The sequence below is a fragment of the Lytechinus pictus genome, chromosome 7 (genome assembly GCF_037042905.1).
Source record: "Lytechinus pictus isolate F3 Inbred chromosome 7, Lp3.0, whole genome shotgun sequence".
Classification (NCBI taxonomy): Eukaryota; Metazoa; Echinodermata; class Echinoidea; order Temnopleuroida; family Toxopneustidae; genus Lytechinus; species Lytechinus pictus.
The window spans coordinates 22,784,362-22,810,386 of record NC_087251.1 but is presented as its reverse complement, the minus strand read 5'-3'; the positions used below and the strand labels follow the sequence as shown (position 1 = coordinate 22,810,386).

The window sequence follows — 26,025 nt, the reverse complement described above, 5'->3', positions numbered from 1 at the left end:
ACACATGTGGTATAACACAATGATCATTTCAACCAAGTGTGATCAAAATCTATGCAGAAATAAAGAAATGAGAGCAAGTTGAACAAAAACTTCAAAAAAAGGATGAACATGACCTCATATAATTTGACCTTTTGACCCCTAGATGACCTTTGACCCCATCATTCTCATGGGGTCACATGTGGTATTACCCAAGGATCATATGTACCAAGTACAAACATAATTGATGCAAAAATAAAGAAAAGCAAGTTGAACAAAAGCTTTAACATTTTAAAACAGATCAACGGACCAACAGGAAAAGTAATTATTAGGTCTCTGCCGAACTTCATTCAGGCGAGACAAAATCTAAAAATAAGGATACATTTATGAATTTTGGCAAGAAAAAGAACTTGCATTGGATTTGTTCATGAAATAATGTTTTTGAGCAATGTTTGGTCAGACATGCATTAACATGTTACATTTCTTTGGAACCACGTACCTGGGTGTCGCAAATTGGCCTCAGACTTCAAAGAAAAAAGTCAGGAGATGCGGCAAAATCTTTTGCCGATTTGGACCTATCTAGGTCAAAAAGGGGGAGCTAGAAAGTCTAGTTAGGGGTAATGTATACAAATTACTATTTCAAAAAATGTGAAGAATGAAATCATTTGCAATTTCATTTTTTCTAAGGGCAAACATGGAGTAACAACTTCTCAAAATTCATAAAAATGAAATTCATGACAATTTATACTTTAATCTAAAAATGAATAATGAATCCTCCTCCTTCAGTTTACCAGAAATACTTGCCCATTTGGGTCATTTGGTAAAGTTTCTGTTTTTCCTACTGATTGTTAGCATCAGTTTCAGAGAATAACACACCATGAAATGAAGTGAAATCTACATAATTCATTCATGAATCTATGGTGTCCTTCCACTTTTATCTTCATTGCTAACCCAGTAGAATCAAATTTAAAGTCAATTCAACCAAACTTCACCTGAAAAAGTAAATACAACTATGGGCATGTCTCTCTGAACAAAAACATACCCCCAAGATAATATGCCTTTATCACTCACTATCAGCGGGAAATATGTAAATAATAAATACTTTGATTGCATTAAGCATACTTGTAATATATCTGTGAAATACTACAAAGAAATGTTTAAGTGGAAGAGAATCAGAAGGTAATTACATCACTGAATAAGGGAATATTGTAAGCAACATACAATAAAATGTGAACCTAAAGGAAGTTCTAAAATCAATTGTAATTCTTGCCTATGACTGTATATTTGCAAGTGAATAGGTAATAACTTGATAATATCGCAAGAAAAAAATTGAGTTACCAGTGACAAATGTGTAGTTGTCATTTCAATTGGCTGAAAATAATTTCTGGCCACATCCCTTACCCCAGGGAAGGAAGAAGACTAAGACAAGACATTACCAAGTTTTGAGTGTTGTTAATAAAGTCAAAACCATGTTAAGCAGGAAAGATAATGCTCTTCTGTCTACTTCCGCCCTTTTGTGTTTCATTCCTTTCCTTCTAGAATGAACTTTTCTCATAATCTATTTCTCAAAATTCTTGATACCAAAACTCAAAGGGAAACTAACTAGAGAATTGAGGATATCCTGTATTATTCAAAGACCCTGTATTCAGGAAATATGAATTTGATAACAAGAGATGTGCATCAAGAGAGGTTTCAATTTTTATATTTTAAGTTAGGTTTAATTAAGTGCTTTCAATAAATACAGTTTCTGTCAAACAAGTTCAATCTCAAGATGTTTATGCTTTAAGAAAAACTACTCTCCATTTCGATTGAAGAGTGTTCAGCCATTTTGTCTGATGAAATATTTACACGACAGTACTAAAGTTCATGATGGGTAATCGTAAAGACTGTTAAAACACACTCATCAAAAGTCAGCCGTATAATATATTACTAAAAAAATCCAACAACTCAACCTCAAAGAATTTTAGACTTAACATAGTCAGAATGTATGTCTCGTCCATCATCAATACTTCGATCACTGATTGAACCTCATATCATATCAGAATATTACCACTGCAATACAAATACATGAGCCAACTTATGAATTTGATCCATCACATGCTCTTCTAGTTCTCGCCAAAAAACACATTTCAGGTACAAAATTACCTGTAACCTTTCAACTTTGACCTTGATACCCATCCCCCATGTACACATGAGCCAAGTTTAAAGTTGATCTGTCCACGAAAATGGGACGACCCAAATACACAACACCTCAGCAATCACACTTGGTGGGTGGAAGCATGAAAATGTTCAATCATCACAATCTGCAAAATACCTGTACATGAAAATTTTACTATGTACAGTTACCATTTATGAAAGGTATAAGAAATTCCAATAGTCCCATTCCTGTCATTCTATGCTGGTTTCTCCGAACATAATGATGAAATGTCTGAAGGCATGATATTACAGGCATTATAGAGTGATCAAGGCAGCTGTGCTTCCAGGAAGAGACGAAGGTAAGCAATGCTGAGTGGCACGCGAACAGATAGGAACTGATTGAAGGCGACTGGGACATCTTTACCACACAAGGCAACCTAGTTGGTGGAAAAATAGTTGTAGAATCAATATGTAAACAAGAATCATCATCTGTAGTTCAATTCTGAAAGTCAGAAGAAACAAGTGGAATTTTCAACTGAAACTGAAACAGTGACAAACAAAGTCCTGGGGTGGTATTCTGAAAATTGTATTCACTTTTCTTGTAAATCAGCAAGATAACAGCTCGCTAAAATTCTCTTAAATTGGTATTCTGAAAATTGTCTTATCTCTGTAAATACGTCCCCTATTTTATCTCTGACACGCCCAATATTTCATCATCAACCAATCATTAAGCTTGTTATATGCTTAGGTCAACCAATAGCATATGAGGCGTAATTTCCTTGCCCCCCCCAACGCTTATGCTTGTGCGCTTCTGTACTAAAAATACACGTGGCTCTTCTCAAAGATATATTTTCTCTGAAAAGATTCATCGTCTCAAACACCAATTTTTAATTGCTGAAAAGTCTACCAATGTGTCGTTATAAGGTCTTTGGAATGTCTCCTTTTGTAAAACATGATGTTCTTGCGGGATGCAGCAAGAAATAATTATTGCAGACGGACAAATATTGCATGCAACAATAAGTTACAATAGCCCCCTACCTCTTGTAAATTTTCTTGTATTTTTCAAGGAAGTTACAGAACGCAAAGATAAGAGAATTTTCGGAATACCTTTTATCTCGATATGTTATCTTGTGCAAAGGGATATTTATGCGCCGTTTTTAACTTTACGCATAATTCTAGCTCTGGCATCATACGGGATCAGCGAAAGTTACAAGAAAATTTACAAGAAAAGATACAAGAATTTTTGGAATACAGATTTTATTGTAACTCTAAAGATACAAGAATATTTCTCTTAAGACAATTTTCAGAATACGGCCCCAGATTTATTTATTTTTGTTTTCAATTAAAAAAGCTTTAGCTTGTCTCCTTATACTGGTCTTCTTGAATATGTTTTCTTGAGAGTACCCCGTAATGGATTTCATTAAAAGTGATCAGAAAGAAATGTTGGGAACTTTCAACATTTCCTTTCTTTTCAATCTTGTCAGATTATTTCAATAATATTTCAATAAAAATGTTAGAAAACAATGGAAAAGAAACTGGAGTACACTGAAATATGATGCAATTACTTGAAACTCATCTGAAAGAGGGGGAATACCCTGACAACTCCTTCAAAATCATATTGATGTTATTGATTTTTAACATGTAAGTTGAACTCTAAAAAATGTGAGGGAAAACAGATAAAGAGAAATTAACTATGCAATCAACTGTAGTACGAAATATAATAACTTACATGAGTAAAGTAGGTGACCATTGAGTACTGGTTTCCCACTGGTTCAATGACCCATCCACTGGGTAATATATGACCTCTGACCAACAACCCTTCCTCTGGACAGTCTCTACAATCAATGGATTGGCAAGCCACAATGTAACGCTCACCCTACAATGGGATAAAAAAGAACAGTATCAATATCATAATTGGGATCAATAACCCAAAAGTAATGATTGATCATGGACAATCAAATATTCAGTTAGATATGTAATTTTGTTCAACAGACACCATATCAACCGATCAAAATCATTGTTAGAAGTTTGCGATTGAAGGCAAATCTTTGTGTCATGGGCCCCTAGAGGATGTTCAACAGAGTGAAAAGCATTCGAACAAACACTCAACCAAGTTCATTTTTCAGCACGATCTTAAAAACTTCAGTGCCAGTCACGGCATGTAGACACTACAAGAGAAAATTTCAAAGTATTGGCTGACCACATATAAATGCTCTGTCTCTGTAAGTGTATGTGGCTCTATGAAAGAGGAGTTTAAATGTTTAGGACACCCTCCTCTCCTCCATCCCGGTCCATTGTCTATTTTACATTGGATCAGCCGTTACAGAGAGAACTGATCCCTACTTAACTGAATAACTTAAATATATACTTTTTTTAGAGATAGAATACATGACCTTGGGAGACTTTCTGCAAATCACAATTCTTTAACCTTCTGCTTTCATTAAAAAAAAAAATCAGTAAAAAGGGAAGACTTACCACTGTCTTACAGACTTGTAGCACACAGAAATCTCTTGATTCCTTTTTCAAGATTTGAGGCACTTCATGGACCATGTGATCTGCAAGAGAGGAATAAATACATGATTATTCTGATATAACTATTAAACTGAGCACTCATCACAGTCACACTATAGTATCCATGAAAGGGGGGCAGTATAAAGCTATTCATAATAGCCTGTACATGAAATCTGGAGGGTAGACGAGTCTAAAGCTGATTGATCGCTAATCTTTATGCTACGGAGCCCAGTACTGAACTAAATAAAAAAGAAAAGTGCTCGACTGTGCATCTATTAAACAAGTGGAATGCCTCTGGCCGTCTCACCTGCATCACGCGATTCAATATAGCAGCAGTGCTGATTTTGAAAACTACTATAACTCGCACAAGATGTTCAGTGATACTTGGTTACTCTTATTTCCACGTTTTATGAACTAGACCAATACACTTATAGAGATATGATGGCAATTCAACAAATACCCCCAACGTGGCCACAGTTCTTTGACCTTACATGACCTTTGACCTTGATCATGTGACCTGAAACTCGCACAGGATGTTCAGTGATACTTGATTACTATTATGTCCAAGTTTTATGAACTAGACCAACACACTTTCAAATTTATGGCTGTAATTCAACAAATACCCCAATTTGGCCAAAGTTCATTGACCCTAAATGACCTTTGACCTTGATCATGTGACCTGAAACTTGCACAGGATGTTCAGTAATACTTGATTACTATTATGTCCAAGTTTCATGAATCAGATCCATAAACTTTCAAAGTTATGATGGTAATTCAACAGATACCCCCAATTCGGCCAAAGTTCATTGACCCTAAATGACCTTTGACCTTGGTCATGTGACGTGAAACTCATGCAGGATGTTCAGTGATACTTGATTAACCTTATGTATAAGTTTCATGAACTAGGTCCATATATTTTCTAAGTTATGATGACATTTCAAAAACTTAACCTTAGGTTAAGATTTTGATGTTGATTCCCCCAACATGGTCTAAGTTCATTGACCCTAAATGACCTTTGACCTTGGTCATGTGACATGAAACTCAGGCAGGATGTTCAGTAATACTTGATTAACCTTATGACCAAGTTTCATGAACTAGGTCCATATACTTTCTAAGTTATGCTGTCATTTCAAAAACTTAACCTCAGGTTAAGATTTGGTGTTGACGACGCCGCCGCCGCCGTCGGAAAAGCGGCGCCTATAGTCTCACTCTGCTATGCAGGTGAGACAAAAAACCTCTACCATACGAACTCATGCATGTCAATGCAGGCACAGATCCAGCCAGTTTAGACAAAATAGTTTTAATGGAACAACTATTGTGCACAAACAATCCAGTCCCTAAAATGGTATTGTACAAGATAGCATGATCTGCAATGGGCTCCAAAACCTTGTAAAATAATCTAATGCCTGGAAGATTATATCAGGAACACTATGAATTACATGATATTATAATTCATAGTCTTACTGGAAACTCTTTTAAAAAATATGTATCAAATTATTATATATTTTTATAAATAAATCATTGTTCAGCACTATTTCAAATCATGTTACTAAAGACAGTGGACTATTTGCAAGACCTCTAAAGGCCACCGCACACCTTACGACCCGACCAGTCGCCGACTGGCTTGCGACTGGGTGAGGGGAGATGTGACGTCACAGCTCTTGTCAGCTTCGAGTCGCAGACCGGTCAGAGACAAGTCGCAAGAAAAATCGTAAGGATTTGACATGTCGAATCCTTATGACTGGATCGCAAGCTCAATCCAACTTCCAGCCAATCAGACAGTAGAGTTGCACAACGCGTATATGATAAACAACGCGCATACACAGTAGTAAGTGCACTTTCTCAGTTGCTATGCCAAAAAGCGCATGCGTGAGTCGCAGATCGGATCGCAAGATGTGCGGTGTCGAGGCTTATGACTACCTTGCGATTCATTTCCCCTCACCCAGTCGCAAGCCAGTCGCCGACCAGTCGGGTCGTAAGGTGTGCGGTGGCCTTAAAGCTCTACATAATAACCCCTCTTTTAAAATGTTGCAAAGGGAACAGTGAACAACCAATTCAATGCAAATTTATAAAGAAAGCAGCAAATATTCAACCCCATTGGGAAACTATGAAACTATATACTGGTATCTTGATATGAATAATACTTACAGACACACAAATCATCTGAGAAGGTTTTTACAATGTCCATTTTCTGCAAAAGGAGAAAGAAATGAAAATAGTTTGCAAACCTACAAAAAGTTCATCCTTGATGTCTACTCAGTACCTGCATTATCTGGATGCATGTGTCTTGAAGTGCATACATATACATACAGAATAGTACAATAAAAGCACTGCCATATCGGGGAAGGTGAAATTCACAAAACTAAATTGCAGAATCAGTAGACCAGTCAAATCTGGAAAAGAAAAATGTTTATCTCCCTTCAAATGGAATTGATTTCTAAAGGATTCACCCCCTATTTAGCTGGCAAATAAAAACAAATGGGGACCAATAATAAATGATTAACATAAGGATATGTTTCAGAAATGTATATTTATTTTTACAGCTAATAATGGTTGAAATTCGTATTATTTTCCTACTTCAGAATGGATACAAAGCTATTTACAAATTTTGCATAAACTTATGCAGGACTGAAGATTTCCTTTGCTGAATGACATCCCTGAATATTTATCCCATTTTAACATAATAAGAGTGCAATTCCTATCACCATAATAAAATTTTGAAATATACTTTTATTACCATCCAAATACTTCAACTCAATCCAAAGATTTCAACTCAAGCTCATGGGAATAAAAATTATTGAGAATCTGATTTAGCATCCAAGAAAGGGACACTAACCATGTCTTAAGTCATGTGTAACCTATAAACAGCTTGAAACACAACCCTGCACTCTCGCCAAGCCCCTCCCTCTACTCAACCCCTTCTCAATCCAATAATTCTACCAACCTTCAACATTGTATCATAGGTGAATCTAGTCCTTGGGTTTCTAATGGCTTTGAAGACAGCAGCAGGAGATGCTTTGATCACTCCCTTTCCAAGGTAGCTAATTATGAAAGGTATACAATCATTATTTACTTTAAGTCAAAGATAACATACGCGATGAAACAGAAAGCAAAGAAAAAACTCTATCATCAATCATATAATATTCATGAACTTGGTTAGAGATCAGTGAAAAAAATAAATGGAGCACTTTTCTTAGCCCCAATTGTAAAAAGAACCCCTTTGATTGCTACTGAATTCAAGAAAAATGTAATATAGAAGAAATATGATTAGGAAAACAATCCCCATACAGATACATATATCTCCCTGTTTTGGGTCAACTTACTTGCATTACTTAAGTCTTGCTACAGTATGTATTGAAATTTATATACTAATAAATGCTTGACACAGAGGATTAATATTCAATTTGCTTGGGGCAATTATATTTACTTGATTTCATCTTCATTTAAAAAATTGATAATTTTAAAGAAAAAAAAAGAGAAGTTTTACCTGTAATACTTTCCATTCTTTGGTTTCTTCAGTATTACCACATCCTTCTCAAGACAATGAAAGCTGTTAGGACCAAATCATGCAATATGAAAGAAAACTTGAAGCCTACAATGTACAAACATACAGTATGTAAAAAGTGACCATTTACACTCACTTTAAAAATACAAAGTGAAATTTGAAAGAACTTTATAGAGTGTAATATCAAATGATCTTGCACATTTATCATTATATTCAAGGAATATTATTTGACGTATTTAATTAGTTTAAGATCACATTCACTCTTGCTAAGAAAAGTCTGAAATTATAAACATATGTGCTTAAAATATATCATCTTTGTCAATATCATATAACTAATTTAAGATCTCAATACCATATTGAAGTCTTCAAAACCTGCAGATGCTAAAGAAACAAATACAGTACGTATGGCTAACCATTTTACAAAAAAAAAATGACAAGACATTGATGACTTACGACCATCCACCTGTCTGCTGCATCTGATCATCCTCAGAACCATTAACATTGATTCTTGCTGCTTTGATACTTTCCTCCAATACCACTTCTGCTCCTTGATCAGCTAATGTTTGATACTCAACCATATTGTCTATTACCAAGAAATGAAATTGCATATGGTATCATTCAGTTAACGTTGAGGCATGATATGAGATAGCAAAATACTATTTTAATGACTGATTTACATTAATTATGGTATCATTATCATTATATACATGTACTGACCGCACAGAAACGTTGTTAGCGCTAACAATGTGCTTACAGAGGCCCTGTTACAACAGGTAATGTGCCAGCAATGCCTAATGTTACAACAATGCATTACTTACAAAATGAAATAAATGTTTTGATTTCACAATCTGAAAGATGTGACTGGGCTTACTGTTCTGTGCGGCTAACAATTGTAATTACCATGGAAATTTTTAGCTTGATTGGCTGCTCAGCCTGGTTACCATGGTAGTCACCATGGGGCATAGATCAGACAATATTAAGTTTTATCAAATGGGAGAATAAGACCCAGTAACAGAAAGCCTAGTACTTGAATGTAGCGCTGATATTTACAAGTGATTAAACTGATTATTATGTGAAATTCATTGTAAAATACACTGAATTATCAATCATTAAGCTTTGTGTTAAAGGCCTCAGGTATGATTAAAACTGCTTAATGATATAGCTACCTGCAACGCCACTGTCTTCTATGTCTCCTAATTCCTTCTCATTGGTGGTTCTATCCAATGACCTTGTCTTCTTCTCCAAGGAATTCCTCTTCCTCCCTTCGCCTCCTGCCGTTACATCGGCACTCATAGTCTTCTTGGCTCTCTGCCTACGACTCCTGTACTGCCTCTCGCTGTAAAACCCTGCATCATCACTGGAAGAGTTATCCTGCCACACACCTAGACTGGAAGTTCTTGGCCTGTTGGTATCATTCGGCCAACTCAAACTCAGTTTCTCCATCACTTGACTATCTGACTTGCTCAGACTATCCAATGCGTTGTATATAGGCATGACACTATCTGGAAGTGACTCCTTCAAAGAGTATTTATTGGAGGTGCCATTGATGCAGGCTTTGGATTGCAAAGTGTGGCTGGTGAGATGTTTAAGGCTGCAATGGCATAGTGGGCCTACTTTAAGATGCTTCAGCTCAAAGTATTGTTTGAGAGCAGATAGTCTTGAGGCTGGTTTCTCAGAGTGTGAAGCGTTCTTATCTGATAGCATGGTGCAGGCTAGGTGATGTATAAGACTCTTATTGGTATCTAGAGGGAATATTGGGAGTAAAACAAAACAAGCAATCACACTAGCAGAAAAGGAGATGGATTAAACTTACTATTTTTTCTAAGAGAATTCATCACTAGGTATTGTTCACACTTAAATAATAATCTCTATCAACCACATTTCCTCGATGCAAGTCTTCACTCTTCCAACAACAAAGAACATCCCGAGAGTAGTAGTTTCACAATACACCTTACTTTTGTGGGCTGACCCAAACTAGACAATTCGTCTTTGCCATGGAAACCTTCAGAAGTTACAAATAGAACATCTCTTTCCCCACATCTTGGAACAAACACCCTCCGATTTTCATGCAACAGTACCTCACTTGACCTACTCAAAAAGCACTTGAAACATACATACTATATACAGTATAAGAAATCTTAATTTGCCCAAGTCTTAAACAGCACCTCATCTTCTCCGAAAAATATGCTATATAAATCTTTTTAATGTGAATACTAATTATTATACCAATATATGCACCTTCTGTAGATGACTGTACTAGTGTATAACTCCATAATTCATCAAGTGAGTGACCTTTGCCCTTAGACACTGTCCGACTGAACATCCAACCCGATGAGTCTCCTTCCATCTTCCAAGATCTAATGTTGACACAAAGATAAAAAGTTGTCAAAGGAGTAATGCCGCACATTTTTTTTGTCAATGCTAACCAAACTCTGAGCAATTGCCCTTCAACACTTTCAAGAGGTAAAGAATAATATTGAAGAAATGTTAGGTTTATTGACAGAATATGCTTTGTTCTATTAAAAAACTATTTAGAGGGAAGTACCCTACAAGTTATCTTTCAGCTAACCTTTTAAAGACTACATTTGTCTTCACAACCATTCACCCTTCTCTCTCTTTGAACAACCATTCAATTAAAAGTTGTTATGAACAGGATGTGCCTCATTACAGCGTCAAATATAAGGTCAGTCAAATAATCCTTTCATAGAGGTTTTGTTCCTTTGAGTACTAATCTACCTTTTGTCATCTACACTCAATACATCATTACACAGGGTGCTTGAATAGCCTGCAAAATTTGAAGCACCTTTTGAATTTTAAACAAAGAAAAGAAACATTATGTGGGACTATAATGTCTCTGGACCTTCCAATGCCATTAGACTTGTAATTTAAAGCTGAGAATGTCCTTGAAGTGTCAGTCATGAACTAAAATTTAATATCTGGCATCTTTTGTTTGACTTGAGGTTCCTGCCAGTTACATAATTTCTTAAAATTGTAGATTTGTTAACAACACACTACAATGTAAAACGTTTAAGAATAAAGAGTTATTCACTTATTTTCTACCCAAATATATTTGGCATCTCACTACTTGCAAAATAATGCTTGCTGCCTTTTTTTGCATGTAAATAGAGTACGAGAACAATATAAATTTTGTGTCCTTTTAATTACAACATATCTGCAAAACTAAATTTTGCTTGTAAGATGCTTAATTGAGCTACTCGATAAAGTGAGAAATTTGATTGTATGTCTATATTTGTTTGTGATTATTTTATAAATATATTTTAAGCAGCTCAACGAAACAGAGCAATGTTTGCACTGCTTTGTTTGTAACTGCAATGGAAGTTGCTACATTGGCCTATGCATACACCCTTTAGCTTTTGATTGATTTGGAATGAAATGGATTGTAATTTCATGATGATTGTCTACTTCAAACATTCATTATGCTTTGGTATAGTTCTCAAATTTTGCATCTATCCTTCAGAACAACTTAACATTAGTGATGTTTTTGCTTTATTGTGTTATTTGGTAAAATATCTGTGCCTGAAGAGCAATGTCTGATGCATTTTCACAGACAGTACTTCCTTCTATTTTGCAATATATTTCACTACGGGGTTTGCAAGGAGTGTCGTAGTATTAGTAATCTAATCCATACACATTATTTTATAGTAAATCTTACATACTCAACTGTCAGACAGAAAGTGAAAATTGGAGGCAATATCACATTTATACTTCCATCACATGGCATTCAATGTTATCTTTTCAGTTCTAAAGAGCAACAACAAGGATAACTTCCTGCCAACGGAACAAACATTTATATAGTACATACCTTGCAACCACAGCTGGTTTAGAGGCATTCCTGTATGTGCTATACCCAGACCCCTGGGACAGCATGTTGTAGGGTATGGCAAGAAAAGCAACGAGTCTGTCCATAAAACTTGGTGAGAGTGTTTTCCGTTTGGCGAGGGTCAAGCTGACTACGTCTACCACGAGGGGATGGTGGTCTGAGGCATTGGTGGTGGTTGGGATGGAAACATAGTTGCTTTCACTGACTTCGTTGTCCCATTCTGTGGTCTTGGTGATGTCTTTCAGAGTCTCCATGATACCCTGTAAAACAGGTATGGGAATGAAGTAAAAATCAAGGGTTTCTTTGGTAATGGTACTCCTGTTGATTATGATGATGACAATAACAATAATAACGATGATGATGATGACGACTATGACATTAATAACAATGATGATGATCATGATGATCGTGACGATGAATGATAAATGAAAATTGATGATGTTTACGATGGTTACCTTGATACCTTCTTTTGATGAAATATTATTACAAATGTAACATCTTTGTCAACATGGAATCTACATTGGTCAAACCAATTTTTTCATGCACTGTATTTTATTATCATTCATTATTATTGGAATGTTTTGATTGAATTAGAAAAAAAGTCATAAAATTAGCATGATATTAGAATAGAAAATAATCACATAAGATAAAAACAAATGAATATAACAACGAAAGTGCCATAATATTGTTTAAGATGTAATGCAGTCTTTCACACGTTAAAGTTGGCCCAATACATTGTGACATATGCCTGGGAGGAATTTTCTTCTTTTTTTTTTTTACTTATAAGTGATCAATTCAAGGAATTTTTCAATCATAATCTACAATAGTAATACTTGCTATCAATACCCAACTTCACAAGAAACCCCAGGGTAAGAAAATGCATATTGTCTGGCATTGAAGGGTACTTAATTTCATTCTTGAAAATTCTTTTGAATCAAGGCTTTTAGTTCTTCATTTGAATATGGCAATCCTTGAAGAGAATCTGTAGCCATGGCAATCTATCAAACATGAATGCCCAATCGCACATTTGGAGACTCTCTGTGTTATTAAAATGATGTGATGTGCATTCAATGCAGAATTAATCACAGAGAAATATCACTCAAATATAAAATTCCTTCTAAATATCTTCAATTTTTCTGCTTAAAAAAAGAAAAAGTATATTCTGTACAACATTCAACAAATGTAAATTGAAAATAAAAACAAAATCCCTGTATATTTTATGAGGTGTACAAATTATAAATTAAAAGAAAACATAAATTTAATGATTGTTTACAAGTGTGGAAACTACTAAATATATAACTATGAAACTTATATTACTTTAAAGTATAAAGTATAACTTAACAGAATTGCAAAGATACTAATATATCTAAATTTTCTAATTTCTATTAATTTGATCAACAATGTTCATGCACAGGGGCTACTTCATGAATGCATTGCAAAAAAAAAATCATTGCACATTATCACTTTTCTACTTTTATTTGAAAATATGCTCGTACACATAATAAATAGATAAGAATGTGATAAAAATAACTTATTGCTGGGGGTGGACTTGGTCTTTATTTAAGCAAAAATAAATAAATTCAAAAGATCTATTCATTTCATCTCTGCAATCACTACAAACTGAATCTATGTACTCAAGAAGTAGAATTAATGCATTTTCTTCAGTTTCTTACTACAACAGAATTAAAAAAAAAAATCAGACATATGCCTTCAATGACCGAACTTGGATTTTAAAAATAGTACTGGCGGGGAAGTTGAAGATAAAGAAATGAAAAATTGATTGTAAACAAACTTGATGTTTCCTGGTAACCACAATGAACACATGTCACGTCCTTGAAAACTTGACATTAGTTTAATTCACACAAATTGTTTCTACAGTATGTACATGTAGTATGCATGATTGGTATTACTGTACATATTTTGTCACACATTATTAATGAAGGACAATGTAGCTTCATGGGTAATGCACATTTTCATCGAGAGACGTTTTATTTGTAACCTTCAGGATCCTTGGCAACCATGGAAGCACATCTCTGATACAGTACATTTAGAGTTTGTGAAGGAATGTAATCTGATCTTAGTTTCACTTATAAACAAACATGAAGAATTATGTCATAAAAAATACATACATGTACAGTGTATCAAAATAATATTTTGGAACAAGTGATTGGGCTGGCACGTGTACACTGTATGGAAGAAAAAATTTTAAAAATGGGTAAAAGCAGGGAGATTCATATACTGTGCATATACATGTACATGTATGTACAACTTATCTAGAGTTAGCAACATGTTCATCAGGGTACTAGTACAAACACTTCAACATTCTAGAGGCTATACATTTGTCATTTTGGGCGATTGCTGAATTTTTAGGGCTAATTTTTGGCACAACAAGCAGTTGTCTTTAAAGTTGCTAAACTATATTTCTATTGTTCGACACACACCCAACCAAAAATTCTGAGAATGCCGACATTTAGACATGTTTATTCTAGTTACCAAATCATTGCCAAGTGACCAATACGAAAAAAAATCCAAAGCCCAGGGTACATGCAGGTCCGTAAAGGTATAAAGCAACATGAATATTTCAAGTGAATTGAGGATTTTCACATGACTGAAACATCAAAATCAATATTTCACTTAGCTAGGGTAGGGTCTACATCACTCTTCTTCTCAAACATGAAATCTCTAATCTAAAGATGTATTATCATGGGACAGAATTTCAAAAGGAATAACAGAATCACAATAGAATATTGAAATCAAAATAGAGAAAACAATTTTTTTGTCATTTTTTATTGATATATTTGTCATTCTCACTATACATTCTTCAGGTACTTTTTAGCAGCTACATGTACTGTACAAGTAGCTCGAACAAATGCTCATATAAAGTTACCAGACTTGAAACTCCTACACAAATATGTATTTTGGACAACATAAATGTACATAGCATACACAGGGTAGTTAAGAATAATATCAATAAAATATCTACTGGTACTACTGAACCAAAACAAGTTCAAATAAATATAATATTAGTGTCATTTTGAGCTCAAGTTACAATGTACATTGCTCTATAAATGTATCATATTTAATTGATGTACATTACATGCAAAAGTAACTGAACCAAGTCATAGCAACATGTTTTGGCAAAACAATCATATTGCTTGCCAAACATACTTGAACATGATAATATCTGTTCCAATAAATCTACAGATCAAATTATTTCAATAATGAAATTTAAACATCTAAGCTTTATTTTACAGTGCATTTATTATGACCATATGAACAGATGTCTTTACAGGACAAAGAAAAGTATCAGAATAGTCTATTTAAACAGTAAGTCTGCATACAAAATTTGAATACAAGAAAAATTATGCATAAGTTAATATTATAAATAAAATAATTCAAGAAAAAATAAATTTACAAACTAAACTTGATGAATCAACAACATAACTAAACATGAAAGATAAACATCAAACTGACAAAATGTACATCATTATACTAATCAAATCTAAAAGAATAATTTCAAAAATTCTTTTTATTTGCATGAGTGCTGTGATTCTGTTATACAAGGACTCATCACTCTCTTTTAAAAGGGTGAATCACAAAGCCTAGAGGGATTAGAAATATCAGTCGAGGTGATTCTTTCTCATAATGATGAGTCACCAGGGATAATAACACTCGCAGCAAGTTTGAGTAACAATAATCATAATGTCTATGGGACAGTCTTTTGAAGCTTGTTCATTTTTATGATAGTGATATTTACATACTGCGTGTTTATACACTACTCAAATACATATCACTCTGAATATGATTACAGAAACAAACGGAACAATCTTGATTATTGACTTATCTTGAAAATTAAATCCACCCAAAAGTTAATTAAACATCTTAGTTGAATTTATCGAGATAAAATATTGAAAGTTCGATTGGAATAGAAAAATCCATTACAGAATGGCTTGATGCAAATCACTGAACCAATGATGTCATAAGCTCAGGTTTCTGCATGTTATGTGGAATTCAAAATATCATTAAATTCATTCCCTGACACCTTAACAGCTACAAGACGATCTTCTATAATCGAACCTGCCAATAAGGTGTTATATATAAGCCAACTTATTAATGTAAATTAATTAGCATAATCAGTGGATATATCAAAACAGAGGGCACACAAATGCCATAGTAACAAACATTGATTAGCATGCTGTGATAAAAGTGTGCATTTATTATTGGATGCTTTCTAAGTGCAATCAATTAAGCTAATTAATGCATGAAGTTAAAAAAAATAATGGTTAAAACCATAGATTCAACACCACCTTTGTGAATTGAAGTCATATGGTGAATTCAGACCGCCTCTATCACCAGAGTACCTGTGAAATTACTTGTTCAGGCTTGCTAAGAAATATCTGATAATTAATTTCTATGCATTCACACCGACACAAAGTACACCTTTTCGGTGTAAGTTCTCAAAGATACGAGCATGTGCAGTATGGTCGGATTAGCAGGCAAGGCCATGGCGCTCACACCCACATGCTGTATGGCTAAAGGTCTTGTAATTTGATTTCACACTGCCAAAATACCTGCGACCTTGGAAAAATCCTTGCAAAAGTTCCAATTATTTCAGCAAGAACCTACTATTGTGCGGGTATTTTCTTTTGGGGATATGAAGGGTATTTTGCTTTCACATAGGCAAAAATTTGTATTTTTTGTAAAATTCTGGTATTTTAAAATTCCAGATCAGAGAATATCTGGAACTCTTGAACTTCAAGATGGTCTGAATATACCAAGTTTTCCCCCATATACTTACCATTGCACTGGATGAAACAATAGCACTTGATCCATGAAGACTGTAGTAGCTCCCACCAAGTCTAACCTGTTTCTCCCAACACCGGAGATCATGTTGGACACCTAGTAGCTGCCAACCTGTGCTGGAATCTATTGGGAGAATCTGCAAATTCAAGTTTTTACGATACAAAGATTATCTCTCCAGTACCAGCTTGTATTCTGTGACATCACAGGCCCTCTTGCACAAAAGTTACTTTATGGTAGCTTTGCCATCCTACTTTGTATGGTTACACTGCTCAACATTCAACAACCAATCAAAATCAAGTTTAAATACGATTACAACATTACCAATATCAACATTTTAATGTAACAATGCCCAGACCAAACTGAACAATAGAGACTGAGTGAACCTAGATTGTGAAGAATGCACAGAGATGGTAAATTGGATTACTTTTTTTTCAACACCCAATATTGTAAATGTTTCAAAAATTATATACTTTTGTTCATGTACAGTAAAAAATTGTATATGAATTACATGAAAGCAAAGCCCCTATAAAAAATTCAAATAGCTTTTAATGATAATAGTAGTAGTGATGATGACGATGATGAGGAAGATAACCAATTTACCTTTTGGGAGAAGAGTTGTTGGAAGACTTCTAGTCCCTGAGGTGGTTGCCCAAGATCATCTGTATGTAGTCCTTCATTCTCCTATAGACAAAAATAAGAATAAAAGGAAGAATGCTAAGGAAATAAGAAGAAAAATGAGAATATCAAATCCAAATCATGATAAAAAGAGGTTGACAACTACTTTTTTAGTGCAAAGAGAAGCAAAAGAATGGAGAAAGCCAGTTTGGGTCTCAGTTTGTAATTTCGAAAGAAACATGCAATTGTTGAGATTGAAGTATCCTTGTTCTTTAAAGGATGTGTCACTTTATCTTTTAAACACAGCTGCAGCCTAGAGCAAGTTCAAACAAGTGGAACGCCTCTGGCAGTCTCGCCTGCATTACGCAATTTAATATAGCAGCAGTGCTAACTTTGAAAACTACAATCAAATAATCATTCACAAAAACACCATTCATATAATGACATAATACCACGTTCATTGACCATAAACGACATTTGAACGGTGACTTAAGACTTGTCAACTACACCCATGTCCACATTTCATTCACTCTATCCATAAACTTTCAAAGTTATGATGGCAATTCAACAATTACCCCAACATGGCCTAAGTTTATTGACCTTAACTGACCTTTGACCTTGGTTTTGTGACCTGAAACTCACAGGGGATGTTCAGTGATACTTGATTACTCTTATATCCCAAGTTTTATGAACTAGATCTATAAACTTTCAGAGTTAGGATGGTAATTCAACAAATACCCCCAACATGGCCAAAGTTCATTGACCTTAAATGACCATTGACCATGGTCATGTGACCTGAAACTCGCACAGGATATTCAGTGGTATTTGATTAACCTAATGTCCAAGTTTCATGAACTAGATCCATAAATTTTCAAAGTTATGATGGTAATTCAACAAGTACCCCCAACTTGGCCAAAGTTCATTGACCCTAAATGACCTTTGACCTTGGTCATGTGACCTGAAACTCAGGCAGGATGTTCACTCATACTTGATTAACCTTATGTCCAAGTTTCATGAACTAGATCCATAAATTTTCAAAGTTATGATAGTAATTCAACAAATACCCCCAACTTGACCAAAGTTCATTGACCCTAAATGACCTTTGACCTTGGTCACGTGACCTGAAACTCGAGCATGATGTTCACTAATACTTGATTAACCTTATGCCCAAGTTTCATGAACTAGGTCCATATACTTTTTAAGTTATAATGTCATTTCAAAAACTTAACCTCAGGTTAAGATTTTGAAAATAATTCTCCCAACATGGTCTAAGTTCATTGACCCTAAATGACCTTTGACCTTGGTCATGTGACCTGAAACTCAGGTAGGATGTTCAGTAATACTTGATTATCCTCATGGCCAAGTTTCATGAACTAGGTCCATATACTTTTTAAGTTATGATGTCATTTCAAAAACTTAACCTTAGGTTAAGATTTGATGTTGACGCCGCCGCAGTCTCGCTCTGCTATGCAGGCGAGACAATATATATTAACAGGAATATTTTATGTTTTTCAAAATTACATGACTGAAAGTCTGTTACTAAATAAAAAATATTTCCTCATGTTATTCTGCAAAACCTGATATTTTTCATTTTCACTCCCATTTTGAAAAAAACAAAACACTTTTGTATATTTATCTTCATATTGAAATACTGTACATGTAAGATAACTTCAGAAGTGAATGAGAGGCAAAGCTTAAGTTGTCATTTCCTTCATAATTCCATTTATTTAGCTACATGTAGTACAAAAGTTTGTTAACCTACAAATTTTGTGGCAATCTGCCCAAATTCTCTGAAATTGTGTCTCTAATCAAATCTTCAAATCTCCATACTACAATGAAATCTTCATTGAAGTCCTTTGTCATTAATGCTTATGTCTAGATAGCCCCCCCCCCCCACATGATTTGAAGAAGGAAATATTTACTGGGTATAAAGGGTGTGTTCAATGTCGATTTTCAAATTTAAAAAGGAACATGAATCATGATTGAAAACTCAATAACAAATCACCGAACACAAACACGATCAGCAGTGCATTGTTCAGTGTTCAAATTATAAAGCCGTTTATATGTTGATCGTCTTTAAATTTCCCACTTTTGTTAATATCGCAGTTTTAGAGTGCATTTTGACCAATCACAAGAAAGGTCAGTTCTGGCACCTGTTTGTGTAGGCTTCCACTGCAAGAGCAAATTTAAAGACGTTTCAAAACTCAATTGTGTTCAATGTCGCATTCGCGATGCTCAAGGTCGTAAAATATGAGCTGTTCGCTTTTACAAACGCATCTTTTTCAACCTTTAAATTTTTCTCAGAATCATGATTTTACAGACATTTACTTTTACCACCAGGAATGGAGGACATTGAACACATTCTTTGTTTCTCATTATATCCGCATTTTGTAATCACGTTTGACGTTTTCACTAACGTTTCATGTTGCCGTTTAAATTTGGAAACCGACATTGAACACACCCTTAGATTTTAATGACAAGATGGTAACTTATTTAAAGAGAAGGAAAAGTGGAGAGTGGAGAATAATTTCCCACTTTAAGTTTGAGAGCCTGATCTCAACTGTCATCTAGGAATACAACTGCTATCTTTTCAATACATATGTTTGAAGGCTGCAATAATTGATATACTAATGGATGGGAGACTGTCCATTCTACCAATTGCCAACGTTGAAATGCCTGTAAAGCAGAGTCCCCAGTTTTCTAAAATGCGAATTTTGTGCTCTTTGATGACATGTAAAAAAAACCTAGATGATAATGGAATTAAAAATTGTAACCTTTGGTTCCATTATGTACATGTACACACGCACTACAGTATGGAGAATAAGCTGGTCGAACTACATGTAATACAGGCACGACTGGAAGATTTTCCACTGATGCACATTGGTTATCAGATTTTTTCTTTTATTTTCATTGTTTTTTCGCAATTCACTTTTATAATTTGTTGGCAGTTTCTGTGAAATTTGGTTCTTCCAAAATTAGATTAAATTTTTCTGTTTTACGCATTGCAGAAAGGTGGGGACTTAAAGTGTAAATCAATGCTAAAGACTGAAAACCATGCACTTGTTTATCATATCATAAGATGGCAGTACATGTATGTGACATGGCCTTCTTACTTTCATACTTTCATTAAAAAAAAAGTCTCTGGGTTTCCTTTCAGCTACAGTACACAGTAGGCGGTGCTGCACCATCCCAAGTTTGCTCAATCTCGAGACTTTAGCCCAATCGGCCCTCTTCGCGATTAATCTTGAGATTCAAGAAACCCCATCTCCACCATCGCAAGAAGAGCGATTCCTGCTCGAGCGAGGCATTGATGCATTATGGTCTGACGCCGTGAATAAGTAATCCTGAGTGCGTCTGCACCTACAAATTAGCGCGATAATTCGTAAAATAGCGTGCTATTTTGCAAATAATCCCAAGTTGACTTGGGATTGCAATCTCGCGATTAATCCTACGAACTAGCGCGATAATTGCGTCTCCATTGCAAATAATCTCGAGATTGTTCAGATCAGGATAATTTGCCGGATCAGATATAGCGCGCTAATTTGAAAACTTGGGATGGTGCAGACGGCCCTTATAGGCCTAAACCTCAGTATCTGAAGAAGGAAACAGGTGTAGGCCTACAGAAGGAAGGATGACAGTGGTGTTATTTACATTACCCTGACTAGACTTTTGAGCTGTATCCCTCATGTTTCCTTATTCAAAATATAGTACATCAAAGTGATGACTTCACTATTATTTTCTTTTTAGTTCGTAAATGACTTTTAATGAAAATGTCAGCTCTAGGAGCATGATGAAGCCATCAACAGTCCAACTTTGACAGGAATCCATTTGAAAGGGACCACATAAATACCAAATGAGCCCAATTAAAGTCAATGTGTGTTTGGCTGGTCGTGGGAGTATGTTTTGTTTTTTATGTGTGTACATGTATGCCTGTGATGGGACTTGCACCTGTCCTTATCTTACAGGACAGATCAGATGTTGGAAACCATTTCGCATTTTCTTGGAATCTTTAGGGTAATTGAGGTATAGATCTACAAATTTACCAGGAACTGATTCAGAACACAGAAGTTGTATTTTCAATTTCAAGAATGATTAAATTTATCTTGTATCATGGATTGTGGATCTGAAAAATATTTAAAGTGCCCTTCTACAGACTGGAATCTAATATGCACAGTACACTGACATAGAGTGATTGGAGTCACTGCCTTTAACTACACATGATGATTGTTGACAGGAAATACTTTTAACCAGGGTTGAGACAAGACTAGATCCGGGATTCACTTCCTCTTACTCTCAACACTTGATATCCATTGCACTTGTTTATAACATGCAGTTAAGAAAAGTAAACACCCAAGGAGGCCCCTCATATATTTTTCGAAATCCCCCATAAACACATTTTCAAATTACTTTCTTGGTAAATTTCACAAACTTTATTGGTAACCCCGAACATACTGTAGTGTACACACATAATAGTAGAGCGGATTAGCTCCAAAAATCACAACAATTGTGCAAATTTTGACTAAAGCATGAAACTTTCACAAGTATTAGTATATGCCGTAAGATTTATTTTAAAGGTGGGAGGTAAATTTCAAAATGCCATTTTCGGCCGTTGCCATGGCAACGGATTAATTTATCAAAAATGACATACATTCCCATGTAAATGGTAAATAAACATGACATAGATGACCAAAATGATAATTTTCAAGTTCCCAATTGAATATATATAAAATTTAGAAACATTCAAAATTAACAAGATAGTTCCAATTGGTCCGTTGCCATGGCAACGGCTTGTTTTTCCCCAGAAAAATAAACAAACTGATTAAAAAAACGTTGTAGAATAGGATTTATCTTTAATTTCCCCTAATTTTACAGTGTAAAACAACGATATTTTGGTTGCTCAATGTATAAACTACATCTCAAGCCATTGCCATGGCAACCAAATAACATCTAATTTACAAAAATAACATGGTAAACTAGACAATGGACAGGTGGAAAATACAACTGGAAATGACTTAATCTGTATGCTTAAGTTTTGACCCCCTCATTTGAACAAAAAATACAGAATGTGTTCTGCAGGAGTTCTTTATAAAGATAAAACATTATGTTGCCTTGGTAATGCTTGAATTAAATTAAAAAAACGAATGTTGCAAAGATCCCGTTGCCATGGCAACAGTTTATTTCCCTCTAGAAAGGTAAAAATATTGATAAAAATATAGAATACATGTATGATCATCATTCCATTTTCAATATTTTTAAGGAACTAATCAAAATATAATTGTGACTACATTTATAAATATAACATCTTAAGCCATTGCCATGGCAACGTGATAACATCTAATTAAAAAAACAACAGCAGGGATGACAAGGTTATGGATAGGTGAAAAGTACAATGAAAATTAACTTATGTATATGCATAAGGTTTGACCTACTCAATTAATTTAGGGGAAATAATACAGTGAGTGTTCTGCATGAACTAATTGGAATGATACAGATTGATGTTGCCTTGGTAATACTTGAATTCAACGATAAATATCAATGTTGCAAATTGCCTGTTGCCATAGCAACGGATCATTTAGTACCAGTTTTTATTAAAAAAGGACTATAGAATCTGGTTTTTCTTGCATTTCCCCCAATCTTAGTGTGTTAAACATAGATATGTTTGATGCAAATTGTTTAAATAAAATCTAATGCTATTGCCATGGCAACCAAATAATATCTAATTCACAAAAAAATAAAAATTTGGATGACAAGATCATGGACAGGTGGAAAATACAAATATAACTCAATATGCGAAAGGTTTGGCTAGTCATTTAATTTCAAACAAAAAATTCACTAAGTATTCTGCATGAGTTCATTAGAATAATAAATTGATGTTGCCTTGGTAATTCTTGAATTAAATGATAAATATTAATAATTCAAATGTTCTGTTGCCATGGCAACAGCTCATTTCCCCCAGAAAAGTATCAGCAGCTTTGATAAATAAAAACATGATAAAATCTGATTTTTCTTTCATTTTAAGTTAAGGGTGTTAGAAAATATATGTTTGCAGTTAATATGTAGATAACATCTTCAGCCATTGCCTTGGCAACCAATCAAGATGTAATTTATAAATACAAAAAAAAATTACTGTTGAAATGATAATGGTCAGGTGGGATGTAAAATAAAGGTTTACTTTTAAAAGCTCCATAATGTTTGACCAGTCATTAAAGGGGAATGAAACCTTTGGAACAAGTAGGCTTGTGTCGAAACAGAAAAATCAAAGAATAAGAACAAAGAAACAAAAGAAAAATCAGACAAATAATAAGAAAGTTATGAGCATTTGAATATTGCAATCTCTAATGCTATGGAGATCCTCTCATTGGCAACGCTACAAGGATGTGTGATGTCACACATGAACAACTTCCCTCTGATGGACCCTGAAAATGTGTCTTTTTGCTTTTTCGTATGGTGATACAAACTCTTTATCCATGATGTATTCTTTAAAAATCTGTATTACATGCCCTCCTATAGAAAGAATACATGTTCTACTGATAGATGTAATAAAAGAGGCAATTTAAGTGAAATATATACTAAAGTAATGGGGAGAGTTGTTCAAGAGTGACATCACACATCTTTGTCGCATTGCCAATGTGAGGATCTCCATAGCATTAGTGATCGCAATATTCAAAAGCTCATAACTTTCTCATTATTTGTCCGATTTTTCTCAAACTTTCATTGATCTGTTTCTTAGATTTTTCTGTTTTCACACAAGCTATCTTGTTCCAAAGGTTTCATTCTCCTTTAAGTTTTGAACGAAAATTACAGTAAGTGTTCTGCATGAGTACAATAGGCAATTTGGACAACTGGATATCATTGTAACAAGTCTAAACGTATTTTTCGAAACTTTAAACCAAAGTTTGAACACCAAAATCATTTTTCCTTGGTTGACTTTCAATGAACTATGTCAATTTTTAAGCAACAGACTCCAATTAAACCCCGATTGTTTGAAGCCATCTTAGATGTTTAGACATATTGGATTACTCACTGTCCTTGTAACTTGTTCCATGTCATGATGTATTTACTGACTTTTAAAACCATGGTTTTGATATCAAAATAATATGCCCTTGGCAGATATTACACGAAATATGTCAATTCTTTAGTAACAGGGCTATTCTATAATCCATTTTTTGAAGCCACCTTGGATTTTTGACATACTTGACCACTGAGTGTTCTTGTAACTTGTCCTAATGTATAGTTTGACACATTTCACCATGGCATAAACTTATTCCAGGCTATTAAACAATCTACGTTTTTTTAATGCAGCAGCAACAATTTTAGACTCTATTTTCAAAGCCATCTTGGATTTTTTAAATATACTGGACAACTGACTGTCCGTGTAACTTGTCATAGTGTATTACTTGACCATTGAAACCATGGTCTAGACACCAAATCATATATCCCAGACGGATATGAAATAAGCTACAGTATCGCTCGAAATAAAGTTGACAGATAACGCACGTGAAACGCGCTAATCGATGTGGGTCTGACTATCGCAATATTCACGCGCGTGAACGTCAGGCCAGTCTGTGGCAGATATCGCCGTGTTCTTGCCGGTGATTCGGCGCACGGCCACGGCCGCGAACTACTGTCTCGAGCTGCGATAATTATCGCGATAGGACTCCAATCAGCGAACCTTTTCTATATCATTCGCAAAGATTATGGGCATAGATTATTTCTTTCAATTACATTTTCGATAACTGATTGGCTTGGAAAACAACTCACATGTAGCGATCAGTGGAATCGCTCTGCTTTAGAATAAGAATCTAGAATCTACTCGGCCGCGCATCACATGCCTGGCCAGGCCAGCAAACAATCTTGGTTCCTGGCCTCAGTTCTCCGCCGTACGCGCGTGCGAAATGAAATGGGTTGATAGACGCTGACTACGAGTTTGTATGCCAGCGCAGCTGTCCCAAGCAAAGTACTTAAATTGTTAACGTTGAAATAAATTACTCACAATCGTCCCTCAGACCATGGACCTATTACATGCTCAGACCCAACCAATAATTATCCATTTTGTTCTTTCTTCCTTCTCCAGCTCTAGCTAGGGTCCGAGTATCTGCCTGATGTTGACTCTTTGCTGGCTGAGCCAAATCTCAAGGCCCGTATTTAGAGTCACATAGCTTTTTGCATCATTATTATTACTACTACTATTATTTCTATTATCATTATTATCATAATCGTCGATGTTATCATTAATTCTACCACTATACCGGTTTTTTTTTTCAAATGAGACCCGAGCCCTATAATGGATTGATTTAACTTGCGTGCAATTACACGAATGTAAGCTAAGAATTACCAAAATATGGACCTCTTAAGTGTTAAAAAATAGATTTAGTGATTTTGTTTCAAGCATGATAATTGTTTTGAGGGAATATCACATAATTTACCTCCCTATAATTCTCTCTTTTCTTCCTATTTCTCCGCCTACTATGATCCCCGTTATGATAATTTTGTGTTCATTCATTAATAGAGAGTATACTGAAAGAAAGAATAGAAAAACACAATTACAATAATTATTATTTGCAGCTCATCAGTACGATGCAGCATTGTACCTCTCTAAGAGGTATAACTTAAGCTTACGTTTGAAACAATAATTGAG

The 26,025-nt window shown here is 34.8% G+C and overlaps 1 protein-coding gene across 2 annotated transcripts; it reads right to left on the bottom strand.

Annotated features, from left to right (window-relative positions):
• Positions 1 to 273: 273 nt before the first annotated feature.
• LOC129264739 (uncharacterized) lies at positions 274 to 25,524 on the bottom strand. 2 transcript variants are annotated; one of them, XM_064102232.1, is made up of 13 exons: positions 25,381 to 25,524; positions 17,373 to 17,453; positions 16,768 to 16,908; positions 11,952 to 12,229; positions 10,367 to 10,485; positions 9,295 to 9,870; positions 8,582 to 8,711; positions 8,111 to 8,173; positions 7,568 to 7,664; positions 6,772 to 6,814; positions 4,588 to 4,667; positions 3,842 to 3,988; positions 274 to 2,549 (listed from the first exon to the last, which is right to left on the bottom strand). In XM_064102232.1, exons 3-13 carry the CDS (start codon positions 16,768 to 16,770, stop codon positions 2,439 to 2,441), a joined length of 1,647 nt encoding a protein of 548 aa, XP_063958302.1. In that variant the 5' UTR covers positions 16,771 to 16,908; positions 17,373 to 17,453; positions 25,381 to 25,524; the 3' UTR covers positions 274 to 2,438. The 2 variants fall into 2 exon arrangements, with proteins under 2 accessions (XP_063958302.1, XP_063958301.1); XM_064102231.1 differs by lacking the exon at positions 25,381 to 25,524 and adding an exon at positions 25,149 to 25,310.
• Between the last annotated feature and the right edge of the window lie 501 nt (positions 25,525 to 26,025).